At 38.9% G+C, this 19,837-nt stretch overlaps 2 protein-coding genes across 2 annotated transcripts; one reads left to right on the plus strand and one right to left on the minus strand.

Annotated features, from left to right (window-relative positions):
* Positions 1 to 4,636: 4,636 nt before the first annotated feature.
* On the plus strand, positions 4,637 to 5,674 carry LOC145791775 (uncharacterized). Its single transcript, XM_082872216.1, has 2 exons — positions 4,637 to 4,936; positions 5,282 to 5,674. The coding sequence occupies exons 1-2, from the start codon at positions 4,637 to 4,639 to the stop codon at positions 5,672 to 5,674; spliced, it is 693 nt and encodes a 230-aa protein (XP_082728342.1).
* Positions 5,675 to 12,440: 6,766 nt separating this feature from the next.
* On the minus strand, positions 12,441 to 13,967 carry LOC145791777 (zinc finger BED domain-containing protein DAYSLEEPER-like). The gene is made up of 3 exons (XM_082872217.1): positions 13,850 to 13,967; positions 12,853 to 13,298; positions 12,441 to 12,488 (listed from the first exon to the last, which is right to left on the minus strand). The coding sequence occupies exons 1-3, from the start codon at positions 13,965 to 13,967 to the stop codon at positions 12,441 to 12,443; spliced, it is 612 nt and encodes a 203-aa protein (XP_082728343.1).
* Between the last annotated feature and the right edge of the window lie 5,870 nt (positions 13,968 to 19,837).

Raw genomic sequence — 19,837 nt, forward strand, 5'->3', positions numbered from 1 at the left:
GATACATGGGGTCATCGAGCCTGAGCGGGTCTGCGAGCTTAGATGAATGATCAAAAAGGCGGAGCACATGAGGGAAGTAGTAAGTGTACAACCAACTGTGAAAAAAGGGAAGACGGAAGCAAAAAAACGTCATCACCTTCTTTGACAGGGGCTTAGCAAGGTTGTAAAGCCCTCACAACGACACACTCGTGGTCACTCTGCACGTCAAAAATTTTGACATCAAGAGGATTTTGATAGACCAAGGGAGCTCATGCGAGATAATGTATTAGGAGACCTTCAAACAACTCAAATTGGAGGACAAATATTTAGCATTGCGACATCCCCCTTGGTCGGGTTTAACTCTATGCCAGAATAGCCGATTGGCAAGATAATTTTGCCTATCAAAGCTGGGACAATGACAAAGCAAGTGGAATTCTAGATGTTGAAAGTCCCTTCTACTTACAACATTATTCTAAAGAGAGCATGGTTGCATGCCATGAGAGCAATAGCGTCAACCTACCATCAAGTGATGCGATTCCCTAACAAAGCTAGAATGATTAAAGAAATCTTAGGAGACCAAATCATGTCCAAGCAATGCTTCGTGACGGTGAACGGCAGCCGAGCTGCCAAAAGGTTCGTGGAGATGGTAAAGGAACCAAAAAGCAACGAGCTATTCGCAAATGTCGGCAAGGCAGCCGAAAAAAATGTAGTAGAAGATCTGGTGAAGGTAAAAAATAGACGAAAACATCCTAAAGCAGTTCTTTTTGCTTGGCTCATTTCTGTCCAACACCGTGAGAATAGAGATAATGAAATTCTTGATCTTTAACATCAAAGTGTTTACCTGGACGTCGTATGACATGCTTGGCATTGATCCAAACTTCATCTGTCATCAACTTAACGTCAACTCGACCGCTAGCCTAATTATACAACGAACTTGCCGATCGGCACTCATCTCTATGGACTTCGTGGATGGATTGCCGCAATCTAAGTGAGGCAATGAGTCTATTTGGGTGATAGTGGATCGACTCACCAAGTCTGCAGTGTTCACCGAACTACGGATAAACCAGTTTCTATAGTTTTGGATCGTGATCCGTTGTTTATGGCAGAGTTTTGTGAGAGTTTTCAGCATGCTTTGGCTGCTAGGTTAGACTTGAGCATGACTTATCATCCTCAGACGGATGGGCAGACTAAGCGGGTAAATCATATCTTGGAAGATATATTGAGAGCTTGTGTCCTCGATCTTGGTGGTAGTTGGGAAGAACACTTGCCATTGGTAGAGTTTGTTTATAATAATAGTTATCACTCCAGTATCAAGATGGCACCTTTTAAAGCTTTGTATGGGAAGCCATGTCGATCACCTGCTTGTTAGATGGAGGTAGGAAATACGCCGTTGTTAGGGCCAGTCTTGGTGAAAGAGACTGCAAAGAAGGTGAACATTATTCGGGAACGTATTAAGACTGTACAGAGTCGTCAGAAGAATTACGCTGATAGAAAACGTAAGAGGGTTAAGTTGAATGTTGGAGATTTTGTGTTTTTGAAGGCCTCGCCGATGAAGGATATCATGCGGTTCGGAAAGAAGGGAAAGTTAACACCTAGATTTGTAGGACCATACGAGATTACTGAAAGGATTGGTAATGTGGCTTACAAATTAGCCTTACCACCAAAACGTCCTCTTCAGGTCATGATACATCTTAGTCCTAATAGAGTGAATGGTATATCGAGACTTATGGGCATCATCCATAATCTCTTTCCTCAATTCAACAATGTTAGATACACACAACCTGCCTCTGAATAGCAATCCCCCATTAAGTCCACAGACCAATTAGTGGGACAATTATTGATCAAATCCACTACAAGATCATCGAGCTTACTGACAAGGAACCCATCTAAATTAGGGTTACACATCCTCGTGCAGTAGCTTGCCAGCTCACAAGCCCGCCCACATGTATCGAGAAACACCAAGGGCCCACATCCAGAGAGTCAGCTCTAATACCAAACTATCACGCCCGAAAATTTGGACAATTAAATATTAAATTAGGACTAAACCCCAATCAATATTCCATCATCTAAATCCTAGGGGTGAAGCGAAATCTAAATGTTCTCGTCTCTATAAGGTTTAAGTAAATTTCCATGCTCAAAAGATTACGAAGGATTAAAAAAACTAACAAAATGCCAACCAAACCATCCACCATAAATTCATAACTATCTAATATCTCCAACATTAAAGTAACAACAACTAGTCAAAACAACTTAAATAATGTAAAGTTGAAACATGGGTTAGCTGGTTTAGTTTGGTGATAGAATTTATTCTAAGTATTTATGAACGAATTATTTTTGTGTGTTTAACTTGAAGGTGATTGCCGCAAGGTACCTTTAATCTTTTTTAAGAACCCATTAGAGTACTTTTTGATACTGGTGCCTCTCATTCTTTCATATCTAGTCAATTTGTAGAAAGAGAACACCTTGTAACTACCTCATTATCCAGACCTATTCGTGTTGAGACCCCTTTAGGAGGGGCAGTTACTCTTTATGAGATGTGTAAAGATTTTGAGATTGACTTTGCAGACAAAGTCTTGTATGCCGACCTAATTATGTTAGGGTTTGAGAGGTTTGTAATTATTTTGGATATGGATTGTCTACGAAAACACTTTGTGACTCTAGATTATGCTGGAAGGACTGTGAATATAGATATTCCTGGTATGCTACGGCATACCCACACTTATAGCGATAGATGAAAGTCGGTGATGACTAGTTTTTTGTGCTCGGTAGAAATCCCTAAGCTGGATATTAGTGAGGTAGATGTGGTATGTGGGTTTGAGGATGTATTTCAGGAGATTCCTGGACCTCCACCTTGACGAGTAGTAGAATTTTGTATTGACTTAGTGCGGGAACTGCACCGATTTCTAAGGTGGCATACAGAATGACGCCTAAAGAGCTTCTAAAGATGAAGAAGCAACTGGAAGAGATGCTTCAAGAAGGGTTCATACGTTCAAGTAACTCCCCATGGGGAGCACCTGCGATCTTTATCTCCAAAAAAGATGGCATTTTCCGCATGTGCATAGATTACAGAGAGCTAAATAAGGTGACTATTAAGAACAAGTATCGGCTACCTAGAATTGATGACTTGTTTGATCAGTTGAATAGGGAAACCGTGTTCTCTTAGTTTGATCTCAAAACGGGTTACCATCAGATGGTGTATCAGAGGAAAGTATACCGCTTACTGCTTTTCGGACCCGGTATAAGTTGTACGAATTTCCTATAATGCCTTTTGGTTTGACAAATGCTCCTGCCTGTTTCATGGACTTAATGAACAAAATTTTTCAACCGTATGCAGATAAATTTGTGATTATCTTTGTAGATGATATCCTGGTGTATTCTAAGAATGAGGAAGAACACAGAGAACACTTTAAAGTTGTGTTACAGACTTTGAGGGAGCAACAGTTAGACGCTAAGTTCAGTAAGTGCCACTTTTGAGAGAAAGAAGTTCGATTTTTGAGACATGTTATGTCCAATCAGGGGGTAGTGGTAAATCCTCAGAAAGTTGTTGCAGTCAAATAATGAAAGCAGCCCACAAACCCTTCAGAGGTGAGAAGTTTTTTTAGGACTAGCTGATTATTATAGGAGATTTATAGAAAAGTTTTCCACTAATACAGCACCCATGACCTAGTTGACCCACAAAAATGTGAAGTTTGTATGGACAGATGATTGTGAGAGAGCTTTCCAGGAGTTAAAGCAGCGTTTGACTACAGCTCTAGTATTAACTATACTAGTACAAGGGAAAAAGTTAGTAGTGTTTACTGATACGAGTGGAACTAGGTTGGGATGTGTGTTGATTTAGCATCAGAAGGTTGTATCTTATGTCTCACGACAGTTAAAATTTCATGAGAGACGATACCCTACTGATGACTTAGAGATGGCAGCAATTGTTTTTGCATTGAAAGTGTGGCGACACTACTTGTTTGAGGAGCGCTTTGAGTTGTACACAGATCACAAGAGCCTCAAATATCTTTTTTCTCAAAAAGAGTTGAACATGAGGGAACAAAGGTGGGTTGAATTTATCAGTAGTTATGATTTCGAGATCCTTTACCACTCAGAGAAAGGAAATGTGGTCGCCGATGCACTTACTCAACAACATAGGATTATAGCTTCTTTGATGATTCAAGAATGAAAGTCTTTGGAGCTAGTTTCGATAAATAATGTTCAACCGATAGAGAGTGTCGAGAGGGCATACACTGGTAGTTTGACCGTGCAGCTGACGTTACTGGGTACACTTCGTCCGATGTAGTATTTAGATGGGTTCCTTGTCAGCAAGCTCGATGACTTTGTAGTGGATTTGATCAATAATTGTCCTACTGATTGGTCTGTGGACTCAAATGGGGGATTGCGATTCAGGAGCAGGTTGTTTATACCTAACATTGTTGAATTGAGAAAAGAGATTATGGATGATGCCAATAAGTCTCAATATACCATTCATCCTGGTGGAACTAAGATGTATCATGACCTGAAGAGGACGTTTTGGTGGGAAAGTATGAAGAAGGACGTAAGAGAGTATGTTTCTTGATGTTATGTGTGTCAATAGGTTAAGGTAGAACACCAACGACCATTTGGACTTTTACAGCCTCTCGAGATCCTTACTTGGAAATAAGAGTACATCTCTATGGACTTCGTGGATGGATTGCCGCGGCCTAAGCGAGGCAATGAATCTATTTGGATGATCATAGATCGACTCACCAAGTTTGCTCATTTTATTCCTATTAGTGTTCATCGAACTATAGATAAACTAGCTAGGCTGTATATTTGGGAGATGGTGCGACTTCATGGCGTAGCAGTTTCTATAGTTTTGGATCGTGATCCGCTATTTGTAGCAGAGTTTTGTGAGAGTTTTCAGCATGCTTTGGGTGCTAGGTTAGACTTGAGCACGGCTTATCATCTTCAGACGGATGGGCAGACTGAGCGGGTAAATCAAATCTTGGAAGATCTGTTGAAAGCTTGTGTCCTTGATCTTGGTGGTAGTTAGGAAGAACACTGGCCATTGGTGGAGTTTGCTTATAATAATAGTTATCACTCTAGTATCGGGATGGCACCTTTTGAGGCTTTGTATGAGAAGCCATATCGATCACTTGCTTGTTGGATAGAGATAGGAGATGCGCTGTTGTTAGGGCCATAGTTGGTGAGAGAGACTACAAAGAAGGTGAACATTATTCGGGAACGTATTAAGACTGCACAGAGTCGTCAGAATAGTTACGTTGATTGAAAACGTAAGGGGGTTGAGTTGAATGTTGGAAATTTTGTGTTTTTGAAGGTCTCGCCGATAAAGGGTATCATGCGATTCGGAAATAAGGGAAAGTTGGCACCTAGATTTATGGGATCATACGAGATCACTGAGAGGATTGGTAATATGGCTTATAAATTAGCCTTGCCACCTGCTTTGGCTATGATTCACAACGTGTTCCATGTATCTTTATTGCGGAAGTGTGTGCAAGACCCTTCCCAAGTAGTATCACCAGAACAATTGGAGATTAGTGATGATCTAACGTATGTGATGCGGCTGGTTACTATTCTAGATTGGGATGTAAAGCAGTTGCAGCGCAAGAAAGTGAACTTGGTGAAAGTGCAATGGAGCGAAGATGAGAATGATATCACTTCAAAATTGAAAGAGAAAGTTCGGCATATGCACTCAGAGCTTTTTGTTTAGTACTCTCTCCTATCAAATCTCGGGACGAGATTCTTTTGAGATGTGTATATTGTAGTGCCTTTAATTATTCGTAAGCCATTATTTATTATTATTACTTTATTTATTTTTTGGCTTTATTAATCGTGTGGATACATGAGAATTTAATGTGGTTTTTAATTAATTTAATGTGATATTTAATTATATATAATTAATTTAAATATTTATATTATATATATATATATATAATATTGATTTTATATGAATATTTATATGTATATATGTTGTATTTATGATTTATTTGTATAATATAATATAATATGTCAATTAGGTATAGAGGCTCACTAAGATAATAAGAAAACAAAGAAAGAGATTAATAAAAAAAAAACAGAGAGTGTTGTGTGTGACGTGAAAAGAGATGCAGAAAAGAAAATGAAAGGAAAAAAAGGGTTAGCGTTTTATTTTGGGGGTTTTATTAATTTTTCTATTAACTCGTTGATCTTCAAAAAATAATTATGAGTACAAAACCCACTTCCCTTGATTTATGTTTAATTCGTTGTTTTTATTTATTTGATGTTGGTTTGATTTTGTATTTGCATGTAGATGATGGATTGATTTCATTATTTGGTTAGATATGTATGTAAGATTTAGAGTTTTTATATATATTTATTTTATGATTGTAATCACACTCATGGATATACGAAATTAAAATAAACTTAGAACTCATAAATAAATTCCGAACACTCCACCATGACACCATAGATTGTTGTTTTATTTGAGTGTTGGTGAGAAAGAGTGTATAAAAAAAATGTGAGGATTACGAGATTTATTTGAATGCCTTAGGCTTGGCGTTGCTATGTTTGTTCTCATGAGTAGATGAGAGATTGTGTATATATATTGTTGCCTCGTTTTTAGGAGTAAACAAGTGCTTTGATTTACGCGCTTACGTATATGCTAACCATCTGAGGAGTGTGGATCAAACTCGGGACGATATCCCCTTGCAAGTTTGGCTTCGAAGCGGTGTTAAGTATACGGAAGGCACATGGGATATATGTGTAGGCCGGACGTGAAGGGCCGAAGTGGTGGAGTTAAGGTACAAAGAATTAAATATGAACTTATTAGTATAGTTTGAATTGTATTGATTTGTACATCTTGAAATATATTAAGCGACCTTGATAAATTAAGAAATTTGGGTAAAGGCATGTATACGTAATTCTAGACAATTTTTACATTTTAACTTGTTACTAAAAAGATCAATTATAACTTGTAATCGGATGATCTTGGTTAAAATAGTTAGTGACAAACCGAATCGCCTTCAGCTCGGTTGGGTATTCATGTTTTTCCATGTCGGCTAGAAGGCACAGGCTTTTAGATAAGTTGAAGGCCAGCTGGTGGTCCTTTTTAGCCGCCACTAAGTCGGTTGTGGTTACAGCATAACCTTTGAAGGTCACAGCTGGTGCCCACACCGGGAGAGAAGATGAGCCAGCACGGTCAGAGTGGCAGCCACCTTGAGAATGTTGGGTTGTCGGTAGCTCGTCTCCTTCCTCATCTAGCAACCGTTGCAGTTGGGTAGTCGAAGTACGTGGCCTCTTGTTGGGCCGAGATGAGGTAGCCCAGGTGCATGAGAGGGCGACGACGGTCTCACGTGGTTGACTAGTGGGGGGTAGCTCGATCTAAACCTCGACGTTTGAAGCAGAGGCTTTCTCGGTGATGAGGGCACAAACAACTCGTCTTTTGGGCATCTCTTGCTCTTCTGTGAGGGGAATAAGGTTGATTTAGGGGAGGTTAAGATCAGGTTCAGGTGAAAACTCAAGCAAGAAGTTTGCAACTTTTCTTTTTCTCTTGTTGTTATAGCGATAGGTTGGTTCTACGCCTAATAGCTCAGTCCAGTCGCGGTGACGGTACCACAGGGCGGCTCATAGTGTGGCTTGGTTGGCGTTGGTGTACACGTAGTCTGCTTTCAATCGATTTAGATACGCAAAAAGTACAAGTGTTAACACGGCTAAGTAATGGTACAAGTTATTAGAAGAACCGAGCTATTCTTAACGGGTGTCCCTTTATTCCAGTTGATATTGTAGCCTGGTATTTGGGCTTCTTGGTCTTCAAAGTTGCCAAAGACCCAGAGAAAATCGTCGTCGTTTAGATTTTTGTTTGGCGTGCATTTAACGATTTTCAGCCCTTTCTAATTCTGAGGTAGTGAACCCAACTGTCATCATTTTGATCAAGCGAGTATTGGTGAAAAATCTTGGCCAATCCGGGGTTGAGGCCGAGATGATGATTTAGCTCGGCGATTCCATTTATAATCCTATAGGTGTTAGTGGATACTTGGGTGGGGCATAGATTGGTCTGTCTAGGGAACTCGCAAATAAAAGATTGGACTGGGAACCGAAGTCCACCCTCTACGATGGACAGTAAGGAGAAGGGCACGAATCCTGGCTTGCCCCAGGGAATGGTGTCTAGCTTGGCTAGGGAGAAGGGGACGTCATCTGAAATGTTGTAGTCCCTGCGGAATTCAGCCATGGCACCTGGTGAGCTCACCATAAATCTGTATTTTCCCATGGCCTTAAATTAGGTTGAAAAAGAAAATTTTGCTCAGCCCTTTAGCTCGGTGGTGGTATGATCAAAACAGTACCCAGTCGAGCGGTGCCATCAAGGGGCAAGTGAATGGTGTGCCTGAATAATCTAGTCAAGTTTGCACAGCGAAGAACATAGAATGTGTTATGGCCAGGTGGTAACCGGGCTAAGGCAACAGTGCAAATTAGTTTGTAGTTTGTTCGGCCAAGAGAGTGTGTGCGGCGTGTAGCCCGACTAAAGAAAAGGCAAGGTTTTAGCCCGGCCCTGAGGAGAGAAAGGGCAAGGTTTTAGCTCGGTTCATATTAGGGGCAAGGTGTTAACCCAGTCACACTCTCTAGTGCGGGTCCTAGTTCGGTGAGATCCACTTAAGGAATGACTAACCAACCGTAGCTCGGTCGTCATGGGTCACAAACATGTTTTTAGTTCAGTTATTGTGTTAATTTGGATTAAACTCACTGGTTTTGCATGGGTTTTACCCCATCTGTTAGAGGTTCATTTCTAACCATGAAGATACAGGTTATTTTGTGGCACTAATATATTTCCACAACTATTGTTTATATATTTTCTTTTGGATTAGCATTCAATAGTAGTGTTTTGAAGCGTCAGTGTTGGGTTTAACAACTCAAAGAATGAAAAAAGCGTAATGAACATGATAAACATTCATGAACGACGCTGACAAGAAAAGGAAACTTAAGAGTTAGGCAATCAGATTCCAAATCAGAAGTAGGCGTTCCAGCAATAGCGGCGAGCGCGAGGAGGCGAGGAGTAGCTCGAGCGTAGACAATGGAAGGTAGGATGCTCAGAGTACGAGTATAGATGAATAGTAGACAAACAATAGAAGTGCGTTAATGGTATATATAGAGGATAAAAGGGTGCCATCATTCAAAATTATTTGGAAGTAGTGTGTGATGGCTGTTCTGGTTGTACGGGGCCAGTAGTGGGGTGACACGTGTCAAAAACGCGGCGTGGTGTCAGTGCTGTCAATCATATGGAGCGCCAGAAGACTTCTAAGAACCAAACAATCGGAGGGACCGATCGAATGTTTAGCTCGGTCAAAACGAACATTCTTAGCTCGGCTTAAATTGGTTAATCCGAATCACACTTCGCAGATGGAATTAAGGGGCAATTGAGAGGATAATTTGTGTGGCCCAAATGGACCGAGATGAATTACATACTCGACCTACTCGCCACTGAGCTATGCGAAATTGTCTTAGGGTTGGGCTAAACAGTGGGCCGAAATAGGGGTTTAAATAGCCCAGTTCTGGGCCGCATACACTCTAGTTCAGTCTACAATGAATCGGTTGAAGGATCATTAATGGATCGGAGTGACTTCGGTAAGGAAGTCGAGCTAGGTTTAATTCGATACCTCACCAGTTAGTTAGATCGATTTGCTACGGCGACAGCCAAAGTACAAGGTTTTGACCATCTCACTTGGTTGGTAGTGAATAAGGTGTTATCAGGATATCCTGTGGGAAAGTGATTCCTAGGAGGGCTCTAATAAGAAGAGTTAGAGTCCTACTAGGAATGTGCCTGGCGGAATCTATAAAAACTCATAACAGAACCTATGAAGAGGTATTGCAATTCTTACTCTCAAATACATAGAGCTTTTGTGTCTATTGTCTATCTGCTAACTCAAGCGTTGGAGAAGTTTCTGACACACACCTATCGGTTAGCTCACGTTTGTGTTTTCAAGTAGCAAAGCGACAACATTTGAAGGAATGCAAACTTGATCAATAGGATTATACGAGAAAATCATGTTGATCAATTGGCGCCGTCTGTGGGAATTATCATAGAGAGCATACCTTTTGATTGAGTTCTACTTCAACTAAGTTCAATGGCACACAACGAAGACTTGCCTCATTATGCTATTAATGGACAAACTCCAGAGGGGGATAGGAGGCGCGAGGATTTTCCTTTTGTCTTGCCCATAGCAGAATTGGATCCCTAGCAACGAAATCCACGGAGAGGCGCATGAGAAAAATTGATTAGCAATTTTATCTATCGAAAATGATTTAGTTTATAAATTGAATTATGAGAACTAAATTAGTAATTTTACAACTAAAAATGCCAAAAGAATGATATTTAAGTGATTTTTGTTACATTCTATTTACTTTTTATTTGATACTTAATTTTGGATTATTTTGGTCATTTAAGTAAATTTTAATAGATATATGTATTGAAAGTAACATTTTTATGAGTACCGTCAAATAATAATAAAAAAAATTAAACAGATAATTATTACTTTTTAAAATATAAATGAAGGCCCGTGTTAAAAGTTCGTTTTGAGTTTTGAAAAAGTCAAAGCCTATCTTGCCAGTAAGAGTTTAGTGCGAGTAAGTGAATAAATTTTTACCCTAAAAGTTTATGAATGAATATTTTTGTAGAAATTTTTTGTATAAATGTAATACCACTTTTTAAAATTCGATTGAAATGAAAAGAAATTTATGAGCTTGAGTGTAAAAAGAAAGAATCTGAAGCAAAAGACACGGGGCATAAAGGAAAACCATAAAAAAACTCGATGGCAACCTTTTAACTTCGGCGTGTGGATACATATTTTTATGATGTATTAGAAATTCTAAAATAAAAATATAATCTTTTAGATTTGATTAAAATATAAATTATTTTTTTATAATTTTAAAAATTATATTTTATTTTTGAAAATTTTAATTTTATAATAAATCGTCCCTTTTATTAATAAATTATCAAATCAATTAATAGTTTTTAATAATGTTAAAAATATATTTCAATTAATAATTTAGGTATTTTTATTAATATATAGGAGAATAATTATGAATTTTATTTTTTAGTTAATTCTGTTAAATAAAAAATTCTAACAAGAGAATATTTATAATTTTTTGAATCATAAAAATAATCTGTACTTTAAATAAATTTCAAAAATATATTTATAATTTACCCTAAAATAAATGTCAAAAAATTTCATAATTTCAAGACAGCGGCAAAATAGCCCACCAAGAAAAGACTTTCGAGTATAACATTTTCAACGATGTATTGGTCAATTTATAGTTAAACTAAATCTTCTTTTTTATTACACTTTAATTTAATTATTAAAAAAATATAAGTTTAATTACACAAAATTGATTATCATAACATAAAACTATTAGTAAGATAAATTAAACTGATCTCTTATAAGAGTTTATAAAAACACAATAAATTTCACAAGTTTAATATAATTATACTAGACACTATTAAAATTTTAATTTTTATAATACTTGGTTCCTTTTCATTCGAAATTTGTTAATCGTATGAATAAAAAAATAATGTGATCATCTCTTTTATATTAAAATATGTATTTTACATTGTGTATCTTTATCATCTGTATTAATTCTAATTATAAAAATATAAGACTTATGGTTAGGAATGGCAACGGGGCGAGGCGGGGCGGGGCGGGGCGGGGCGGGGACCCATCCCCGATCCCCGAAAGTGATAAATTCCTTATCCCCACCCCCGATCCCCAACGGGGACCCATCGCCCGCCCCTGCCCCCGCCCCCGATCGGGGATCGGGGATCCTCGACCCCGAAAAATCCCTGATTTTTTTTTTTTTGATCTGTAAAAATCTGTAAACATCCTATTGAAATATATTTGTCAACATATTTGCAAATTAAAAAAAAAAAAATCTATAAACATCCAATTCAAACATATTTGTCAACATATTTTCAAATTAAAAAAATTTGTAAACATCCAATTGAAACATATTTGTCAACATATTTTCAAATTAAAAAAATTTGTAAACATTCAATTCAATCATATTTGTCAACATATTTTTTATCTGTAAACAACAAAATAACATCTATCAATACTATTCAATAACTTTGTCCAGCAGAATAGCATCCTATTCAAATCAATATATCCTAAACAACAAAATAGCATCTATCAATGTATCCTATTCAATAAATCTGTCTAGCAGAGAATAGCATCCTATTCAAATCAATATATCCTAAACAACAAAATAGCATCAGTCAAATATTCAATAAATTTGTCCAGCAGAGAATAGCATCCTGTTCAACAAAATAGCACAAACAACAAAACAACATCTGTGCAGCAGCCCACACACAAAAGAAAATTCAACAAGTTGCAAAGAGAAAATTAGTCCCAAACACAACCCGCAAGGGATAGGCTACCCAAAAATAAAATTAAAAAAAAAAAAACACAAATCCATTGCAATATAAAAAACCAAATCCATTGTTTCTCCAATACTCATACAAACCATACAATAACTTTCATCATCTCCTTCAACTTGAGTTCCTGTTAAATAACAAAAGGAAAAAAATAAATAATCAATACTAATAATAAGATGTAAAAAATGTTAACAATTAAAACAAAAAAGATGACAACTAACACAAAAGTGGCACACAACTCATCCGAGTCGATCTCATCATCATCATATATAGTCGCATAGCCCACCAATTCCAATGTTGAATTTTCTAAAAAGTAAAGAATATAAATTCAGTATTGAAATTATTCCATGATAATATAAAAGTGAAATAATAATATGTAAATTGGATGAAATAATATAAGTACCTTTCATCTCTGCACCCCACAACTAACTTTGTGCACACATTAATGCTTCTAATGTGTTTGGATGAAGTCTACTACAATGTGGACTCACCAACCTTCCACTAATACTAAATGCTGACTTAGAAGCAACAGCGGATACAGGAATAGCTAAAACACCCCTAGCTATTGCCTGTAAGGTCGGATACTTTGGTCCATTGGCTTTCCACCAATTCAAAACATCAAAACTTGAAGTTCTTGGCAAAACATCATCTTCTAGATAATGGTCCAACTCTAATCTTATATTCTTCACTTTTTTACTTCTCTTTCTACTAATAAACAAATCAAATTCTAAAAGGGTCTCTGTAACAATTTCTGGATGAATAGAAGAGTCACCAACAACATCGGTCTCCATACCAACTCGGTGCTGATACTCTTGCAACAAATCATAACAAATCAGATAAATCCTATCAACTTTATCTTCAGCTTTGTCTCCATAAAGTTTTTCAAAATAAAACTCCAATACACTTATCTTATACCTAGGATCAAGTACAACAGCAACTCCAATAAAACCACGTATCACTAATCATTATTTATCAATTTTTTCCACCATTTTTAATGTCATTGTTCTAATTACTTCAATTTCACAAGAGAGTCATTGAGACAGTGTCATCCTAATCTTACATAAAGTTGGGAAACAAACATTGGCTATGGGATACTTAGTACCAGAAAATAATTCTGTGATAGAAAAAAAAATATCTTAAACCTCCCACAAATCTCTCTAGCAAACTCCCATTCTTGTTCATTTGGCACGGTCTTATATTGGGGCTCTCTAATTTTCAATCGAGAAAAAACATCCTTATACAATAAGGTAGTCTGAAGCATCAAGTAGGTTGAATTCCACATAGTTGCACAATCAAGTCCTAATTTCTTAGTATGTGGCTTATGCAATTGATTGACTGTTTCTTCAAATTTTTCTTGTCTTTTTGGTGTCGCTATCCAATAAGCTACACTCTCTCAAATTTTCTTCACACCCACTCGTATGACATCTAATCCATCTTTCACTATCAAATTCAAAATATGCGCACAACAATGCATATGAAACAAAGTACCACCCAACAAAAGCAATGTATTACTCAACTTATCCATCAACATGGTAATTATGACATCATTTGTGGAGCAATTATCAACAGTAACAGTAGAGATTTTTCTATCAATATTCCAATCCATCATACACTCAAGCAAAGTATCACAAAGAACTTCTTTTGTGTGTGGACATGAAACGTAAATAAAACTAAAATATGATATTCATGAATAAGTATTAATAACATGCAAATTGAACTGAATAAGATAGAACTTTTAAATGATTTGCAAATTTACAAATATATACCCCAAAATGCGACTTTGCAATGTCCATAAATCATCAATAAAGTGTGCGGTGACAGCCATGAATCCTTTCTTTTGATTGCTAGCAGTCCACATATCAGTTGTGATTGCCACATGTTGGCTACATATTTTGTATAAGCCAATTACAATTCGACGCGTGGCAGAATAAGGGTAATACAGGAAGACTATTCAAGTCTTCGATCATGATCGTACACATGACAGTTAGTATTGGTTATTACGAGATCTGAGTAGCATTGAATCAGCGAAGAAATGCAAAGTGATATGGTTTCAACGGTTACTTACATTCAAATTTAAAATTAGGAGGGAAGCCTAATTGCAAGTGATAGCATAGTATAGACACCCCATTTTTGACCGACCTTAAGACTCGGACGTCACCGATTGAGCGCTCGGTGATTGCGCATGTTGTGCTCGTTTCGAGGTTTCGGAGTTCTTGGCTGAGAGCCTTACCCCCGGACCTCGGGACCCTTTTATGTTTTGCCTCGGTTTGCAGACCAGGTCTTGCTTTCTTTTCCCGGAGGGAGGGAGAGGTCTTGTAGACCATCTCTCAGTGGCCGTAGGCTACTTTTCGTGGTCGCAGGCCACTGTTCTTGTTTGGAGACCAATTTCTAGTTTTCGGAGCTGTTGGCCGTGCACCTCAATTCGGGACTACTTAACATTCTCCGTTTGGCACGGTTTTTGGCACACACCTTGTTTCCTCTGTCTAGAGAGACACTGCGGTCCGGGAGACCACCTTTGTGGTCGCACGTCACTTTTGGTGCTTAACAGCCTGTTTTCGGGGCACCCGGCCGCGTATTTTGCCCCCCAAACCCTCGTTTTGCATCGGTGTTGCTTCATTTTTGGCATGAACCTTATTTTTATTGTTTGGAAGGTGGTACAAGGGTGGGAGACCACCTTTTCTCTTGGAGACCACTTCTCTCTCCGCCAGCCAGTTTTCTTGTCAAGAAATTGGTCTCCTTGATTTTTGAGCCACATTTGCGGGTCTCCCACCATACCACTAGCTTGCGTTCAGTTGGGAGACCATCAAATGGGCTGGCCGACCAACTTTTTTTTTGGGAGACCACTTGCCTAGGTCGGCCGACCAGGAGAAGTGGTCGGCCGACTACCTTAACTGGTCGGCCTACTCCCTCTAGTTTTGTCTCTGTGAGTTGTTGCCAGCTGTGCCAGCTGGAAGGCACAGACTGTATCCTCCATACACGTTGCACCCTTCCTTTAAGCTTCTTGAGGAAGCTTGAACCTTTGCTCTAGCTTCTTGAGGAAGCTTGAACCTTTGCTCCTCTATAAGAGAGGGCCTCCCTCTCCTTATACCATGTTCCAAAAAATTTGTTTAAGGCAAAATATATATCCCTCTCTATATCTCTACATTTTGGGTTCAAAAAGTGCATTGTTCTTGGCCTATTGCACCACACCTCATAGCCACACACCTCCACCATTGATCTGAGGTTCTTGGAGGGTATTTTCAGAGGTTAAAGAGTTGGTTTTGGGCTGGAGAAGTTGCTGGTTTTGCTGAGCATCAAGGGTAATCTCTTTTTCCTCTTTTAAAGCTTTGTCTTGATCACTCTCTTAGCCAAACTTGCATGCTTATTTAAGCTTTGTTTTCAGCTGAAAAAAGTCTTGTTTTGAGGTTCTTTTGATGTTTGTTTAAGGATCTTTTGGTGTTGGGGGTCATCTACCCTCTTGCATGCTCTATTTAGCCTTGTTTTGTGCTATGCCATAAGGCATTCGAGCTAGTCCTTGCTTGGCCTTCCTGCCACTGAAATCCAGTGGATTTTCAGTGGTGAGAATGTGGTTTTGAGGGCTTAGATCAAAGAGGGGTGACCCTCTCTCCTGTTGTCTTGTTTACTACCATTTTTGGCCTACCAAAGGAGCATATGTTTATACCATTTGGAGGCCTAGTTCAGGCACTTTTTGGTGACTTCTAAGACCTGCCTAGGCTCTGACCATGGCTGGTTTAGTCCCCTTTTGCTTGCTTCTTGCGTGTGTAGAGTAATCCCTTTCATGGCTTATCAAAGGAGCATATCATTCTTGCATGAATTGGTTTTGTTTCAGTGGATTTTTGGCCATCATTTGTCATGCCATGACTCTATTTTTGGTTGGTTTGGTAGTCCCTCACATGCTTCATATGCTTATAGTGTAAACCATGCTCACTAGCTTACATTGCATGTTGTTTTGGCCATTGATTCTAGCATATTTGGCCATACTTCAAACTGATTTTGTTCATATTTTGGGTTTCCTTAGCTCTGTTTTGAGGCCTCTTGGTCGAATGATGCCTGCCATGCATACTTGTAATGTAATATCCTTACCTAGCCTTGAGTTTTGGAGCCCTTTGCATGCTTAACTTGAGGTGTTTTCGTGTCTTAGCATCATTGAGCATGTTATTTCAGAGCCTATACTTGTGCCACGTTCCCATATTTTCCACTCTTTAAATGCGTTTGAGAGTTGTGCTTGTATACCTCATTTATGGGCCATTGCATGAGCTTCATTTTTCTGCATTTCAGGCCATCATCTTAGTCCATTTTGCCACTGTTTTGGGCCTGCATAGGGACTGTTTGGGGTTGGTTTGTTCATTTGGGCATTGCTTTACATACCTCTAGTGTAATGCACTTCACTAGTTTCGGTATTTAAGCCATTCAACATGCATAACATGAGTTGTTTGCATGATTCGGGACCATTTTGTATGTCATTTCAGAGCTGGAACATATATTGTTGTTTGCCATATTTCATCCTTTCCATGCTTTCATACAGTTGTATCTTGTGCCCTAGGCTTTGGGCCCTTGCATCTTACATGTTTGCATGTGTTTTGTTGCCTCATTTTCATCATGTGTGGCCACTGATTTGGGTGTGGCTGAGGCCCATTCATTTTGGTTTAAGTTCATTTTGCATCGAGTATGTCATTGTAGTTCATAGCATTGAGTATGTCCTGTTGTTGCATGTTTAATCATTGCATTGCGCATGCCTTGTTCACTTCATTGTGTATGATAGTCTTCACATGTGCATTACGTATGACATATAGTATCATGTGCATTGAGTATGTCATTATTAGTTCGTAGCATTGCGTATGCTAGTTTGTATGTTTTCACATCATCCTTTGCATGTTTGCATGACTAGGTTGCATCGCCTTAGGATTGCATGCTTGAGGTCGCGTTGTGCATGCCATTCTACTTATTGCATTGTGTTTGGAATAGGAGTTAGTCCAAACACGGAAAACGAGGGACGTTTCATACTCCAAGTGATGAAACATGCCTCGATTCTCGGTCGCCGACACTCTTGACTAACACATGATGGAGTTTAGGCATTTATGTGTTTATATGTGCATTCATTTCACATTGAGTCATGCAATCCGACTCCTCGGCCATCATGCGTCGAGATGCGCAATTGGTGGCCCGAGGATCAAGGACTATACTCCCTAGAGCTTATGCAATGATGGGGAGAGTGGTCGTGCACACATGTGTTGAAAATACCGTGCCATGCCTCTCTTTTGCTCCTTGTTGGAGAAAACCAGAAACCAGAGGCAGAAATTGGTCGGCCGACCAACTTTTCTGGCAGGCCGACCACCCCTTTTGGTTTCTCTCACAAAAGGTGGTCGGCAGGTGGTCTCCCATGCCCATAAGCTGGTCGACAGCCTTCCCACAGATTCCCAGGGTGGAGTTTCAGCCTTCTGGAGCTTTGTGCAAGTTTCTGAGATCAATTGCAAACAAAGGCGAGTTGGGGCATCGCGATGGATTTCCCGACAAGGCGACTCGAGCATGCATGCATCCTTTATCATTCAAAGCAAAGCTGAGGCAGCCCATTTTGCATAGTTTTCATGCTAGTTTAGTTAATTTGTTAATTAGCTAGTGTTGTGTAATAATTAGTTAATTCGATTCTGTATTATTTATTTGGATCCTCCGAGAAAGGGCAATGTTGTAATAAGTGTGCGTGTGTGTGATGCATGTCTTCTAACCCCACGTCTTTCTCCCTTTTATTTACCAGCTTATGATGGTTAGTTTAGGGAATGTTTCAATTAGCATCCTTATGCCTCGCATGTTTGCATCTGTCTTGCATGCACCGGGCTCGACGCATCATACTAACTGTATCGTATTTCAATTCCAAGTTGAATACATGTTACCTGTAGCATCTCATATGCCATCTTAGAATAGCCGAGCTTATCTTAGTTGCATTCTTGCATGTGTTGCATTAGGCATCTCAGCATAGTTAGGATTCATGCATGTTTTCTAATTAGCTTCTTTCCTTGGCTCGGAGTACTCGGTAAGTGTTTATGCTTTAGCATCCTTGCATGCGTGTGAGTGGCTGCCATGATAGTATGCTTACCATGAGGCTATGTGCTTATGTGATATAACTGCCTGAATGCCTGTGGGTGAAGGTTGGGTTGCTTGAATTGGAATAATTCGTCAAAACCCGTGTTTTAGCCTACTTGCGAGTAGCAAAATTCAATCCATTTTCAAAACAAATGGATATGCGATGCTTTGTTCCAACTTAGGCAATCTAGTCTATACTTGTATGTTGTGCGCATCACATAGTAATTCTAGGTTAATAACTGGGATGAGAGCACACTTGTTTTCAAAAACAAGATATCATGCTTAGTAGTAGCCGATCTTTGATCGGGCGAGCGGGGGTGCTCATGAAATGACCTTCCCCAATCGTACCCAAGTTCCCGAGCTGAGGCAACTTTGGTGATGACGAACACGTGGCCTTAGACACGAGTCAGGGTTTCCTAAATTTTCCCAAAATAAAATATTTAAGTGGTGACTCTGTATCTGGCAAAACAGTCCATGTTTGGCACTTTTTTTCTAAAAATTAGTTTTTCAAAACGATTTGCCAGATTTGGACTCTTTGGTGATTTATCGATCTTGCATTGCACTTTGCAAGATTAGATTCAGAACCATGACATCGAGTCCGAACTGTAGTGAGCCCAATGAACAAAGCGGGATTTTCCCGAGACGTTCTGGGACGTCTACATATAGTGGAGCTAATTATAAGGCAACATGATCAGCGATCATCGAGGAGTAGTTCGACGGTTGAAAATGCAGTTCGATGGTCATCCTTGAGAAGTATAAATAGCAGAGAAGGCCCCAGAAAAAAGCCGCAGACTCAGATCCAGAAAACCAGTTTTACTTTACATTATTTTCCAGTTTTACAGTTCTTGTTCTTTATATTTTTTGTACTTCAAATTCCTACACTGCATTTCGTTCATAGGAGTAGATTTCAAGTAGATTGTTGTTGTAAACCTCTACGAGGCTGATTCGGATCTTTGTAAGTCTTTCATTTTGCTTAATGAAATACTTCAACTGTTCTTTATTTACCCATTGTTCATTTAATTCTCTTAGCAAAGCCACCAGTAAAAGTCCTCTTCATTGAGGCTGAAAGAACTAAAACACAATCGTTTGATAATTGGTAGGCAAATGAATTTCTGTAAGGACTGATTGATCCTTGCTGGAACGCTCATAATTACAATAATAACCTTCGAAAGCCAAAAAGCCAACATATATTTTTGGCACGTCCAGTGGGACTAATTGAAATGGCTAGACGTAGGAGACAAGGAGAAAATGAACACTTAGAAGAAGGCGTGGAAGGAGAGGTAGAAGTGCCTAATCCAAAGGATAATGTGATAACACATCCTGTGGAAACACCCAGTTTATCAGAACCTATGGTCGAACAAACCAGCACTTCAGAACAAGTACCACATGTTCATAATA

Source organism: Camellia sinensis, chromosome 5 (assembly GCF_055761805.1).
Source record: "Camellia sinensis isolate YWXY chromosome 5, ASM5576180v1, whole genome shotgun sequence".
Lineage (NCBI taxonomy): Eukaryota > Viridiplantae > Streptophyta > Magnoliopsida > Ericales > Theaceae > Camellia > Camellia sinensis.

What these genes read in the sequence shown, in the direction of transcription:
- LOC145791775 (XM_082872216.1), top strand. Translation starts at nt 4,637, where the DNA reads ATGGACTTCGTGGATGGATTGCCGCGGCCTAAGCGAGGCAATGAATCT. An exon ending in CGGATGGGCAGACTGAGCGG is followed by an intron (nt 4,937 to 5,281) that starts GTAAATCAAATC and finishes GTGTTTTTGAAG; the next exon opens with GTCTCGCCGATAAAGGGTAT.
- LOC145791777 (XM_082872217.1), bottom strand. Translation starts at nt 13,967, where the DNA reads ATGGATTGGAATATTGATAGAAAAATCTCTACTGTTACTGTTGATAAT. An exon ending in TACATTGCTTTTGTTGGGTG is followed by an intron (nt 13,299 to 13,849) that starts GTACTTTGTTTC and finishes GTTTTATTGGAG; the next exon opens with TTGCTGTTGTACTTGATCCT. An exon ending in TTAGTATTAGTGGAAGGTTG is followed by an intron (nt 12,489 to 12,852) that starts GTGAGTCCACAT and finishes GTTATTTAACAG; the next exon opens with GAACTCAAGTTGAAGGAGAT.